General features: G+C 35.5%; 1 protein-coding gene across 1 annotated transcript; it reads left to right on the top strand.

The window, feature by feature from the left end:
* LOC141337451 (UPF0462 protein C4orf33 homolog) lies at positions 1–2488 on the top strand. The gene is made up of 5 exons (XM_073843275.1): positions 1–368; positions 477–537; positions 623–674; positions 2004–2203; positions 2277–2488. Exons 1-5 carry the CDS (start codon positions 146–148, stop codon positions 2374–2376), a joined length of 636 nt encoding a protein of 211 aa, XP_073699376.1. The 5' UTR covers positions 1–145; the 3' UTR covers positions 2377–2488.

Below are 2488 nucleotides of genomic sequence, written 5' to 3'. Positions count from 1 at the left end.
CTGAGCTGCTTAAGGCTTATTAGAGCACAGAACTGTGGATATATATTGCAGGCTATACAGACATATAACAAGAATATCATTTTTGAAAACCAGATAGTCATTTATTATTATTTCAGGTCTTGATAGAAGAACGTAAGATTTGACCATGCTTAACAGTCTCTGCGTCGGTTGTGTCCTGCTGATTGCCCTGGAGTTCCACATCAAATATACCTGGGACAGCTTACCTTTACATCATGACCCGATAACAATTCACTTCTCACCTGGTGAGGGAGGTTTGTTAATGCAGGTGACTGCTGCTTTCATTAATGACCCCCCTGCACCAGCCGGACCACCTGGAGAGCCGTTCCCTGGTCTCTGGAACTATGAGGGTATGTTCATCTATACTTTTAATAATGCGTCAATTTGTCAGTGTTTGATGTTCTGTGAATTTCCAACTGACAGTTTTTACAATTTGTGCTGTTTGATAAATTTTTCAGTGGTAGAGTCCTTCTTCCTGAACAACAACACTGAGCAGTATCTGGAGGTGGAGCTCTGTCCGTAAGTTAAGCCTAAAGTGTTTTTCAGGCAGCATAAAGATTTTTCATTGCTAACATGTAACTGAATTAATATTTTGATATTACAGACATGGACAACATCTCGTTCTGCTATTCAATGGACAATATAATGCATTTATGGTAAGAAAATACACACTGTACATCAGTTTATTAATGTCTTCATTTTTTAGGAGTCACCACCTCGGGTGTGCATTATTTTCATAGAATTCAACGGCCTGTCGTCAATTATTCTAAAACGTCAATTTAGACATAGTCATGACGTTTGAGTCGTTGATAGCAAACTAATGCAGTTAATAATGAAGTTTAGGCACAGACAGGCAGACAGATAGAAAGAGAGAGGGAGAGATTGAGTGCATGAATTACCTCTCTCAAGTCTGTGTGTCTCTCAAAGGTGACTGGCAGGATTGTCTCTACTAATAGTTAATCTTTAAGTTAATTTTCTTCAAGACCACACTGTTGTTACCTCGCTTGTGAGAACTGTCATGTCATTTTTAAGTTGTTAATCTTCAGAGCTAACAACATTAGCGTGTATGCTAACACGAGCGCTAACTGTGTGTGCATCTGTAAGGGAGAGAGAGTGGGAGAAACAGAGTTTGTGCTTTCCGTACATAAAACATAATATTGTGGCAAAACATGGAAATAATCTGTTGTTTTTATCCTGTTGTTTACTCTATTTATTAGTTTGGCCAGTGTCATTGTGGGTTTTGGTTATTTTGCTGTTTTGGGCTGTAAGGACCTTTGAAATAACTGAAATCATCAGGAAAATTATAAATACATGCACTGCGGTCAAGAGCTGCCTGGAACTACATTTGCCTGATAATAATGCACATTCCCCTGAAAATAATGAACACCATTAGAATGTTCGTCAGCCAATCAGATTGAAGCATTCAATGGCCCTGTAGTATAAATGGTATTTACATTACTGGTTAAATTTTTTTTTTTTTTGGTAGCATTCTATTCTCTTATTTTAAAACTGCATTTATTTGATTAAAAAACAGTAATACTGTGAAATATTATTTAGGTTTAAAATAACTTTTATATTTAAATATATATTTTAAAACTTCCCAATTTAGGGCTAAAAAAACAATTATTATTGTTATCAATGTTAAAAAGGTTGTGGTGCTTAATATTTTTGTGGAAATCATGATATATTTAACTGCCTTTACTGTCACCTTTGATCAGTTGAACATGTTCTTGTTAAATAAAAATAAATTATGAGACAAAAACATTTCTAAATCGAAATTTAAGGGACATTATTATGCTTAACATGTATTTGTGTTGCATGTATTTATGTTTAATAACAGTAAACAGCCAAACATTTAAATGTGCAGGAATGCTTAATATAATGTAATAGAACAGGAGGAAATGCAAAGTGATATAAAATCATATGCTATTCTTGACTATTAGCTGGTTATTTTGTAATAATGTTTACGATGTAATCTGTTACAGCAACAACTCCCTCTATCCTTCAAAGTCAATATTGAGGACAAGATATGGAAGGGAGAAGCACTTATACCTTGGAGATATTTCCCTCCGGGTGTTAATAAGATGAATTCCTATGCCATTCATGGCTCTGGAGACCACAGGGATTATGAGGCTCTGTATCCTGTTCCTAGAAAAGACCTAGTTGAAGGACAGAAACCAGACTTGTAAGTTTAGTTATCTTAAATGAATTCTATTTGCTTTTATTGGATACTAACATTTCTTCTCTCTTCTAAACAGCCATCGACTTGAGTATTTTGAAGACTTCACCCTGCAGAGCATCATGGGAGAAGACTGGGTTCAGCCAGAATCTGACCTGTGGGATTTGGTGCGCAAATGACCAGCTGAAAATCACAAATGAAGCCAAAACTGTCCTATAACCAGCTTTTTAACGAAGTGTTTACTTGTAGTTGTCTTCTATGTTTATGTTAAATAAACCAATAATAACATTA

Source organism: Garra rufa, chromosome 6 (genome assembly GCF_049309525.1).
Source record: "Garra rufa chromosome 6, GarRuf1.0, whole genome shotgun sequence".
NCBI classification, from domain to species: domain Eukaryota; kingdom Metazoa; phylum Chordata; class Actinopteri; order Cypriniformes; family Cyprinidae; genus Garra; species Garra rufa.
The sequence above is the reverse complement of the archived record's forward strand: the minus strand, read 5'-3'. Positions and strand labels throughout refer to the sequence as shown.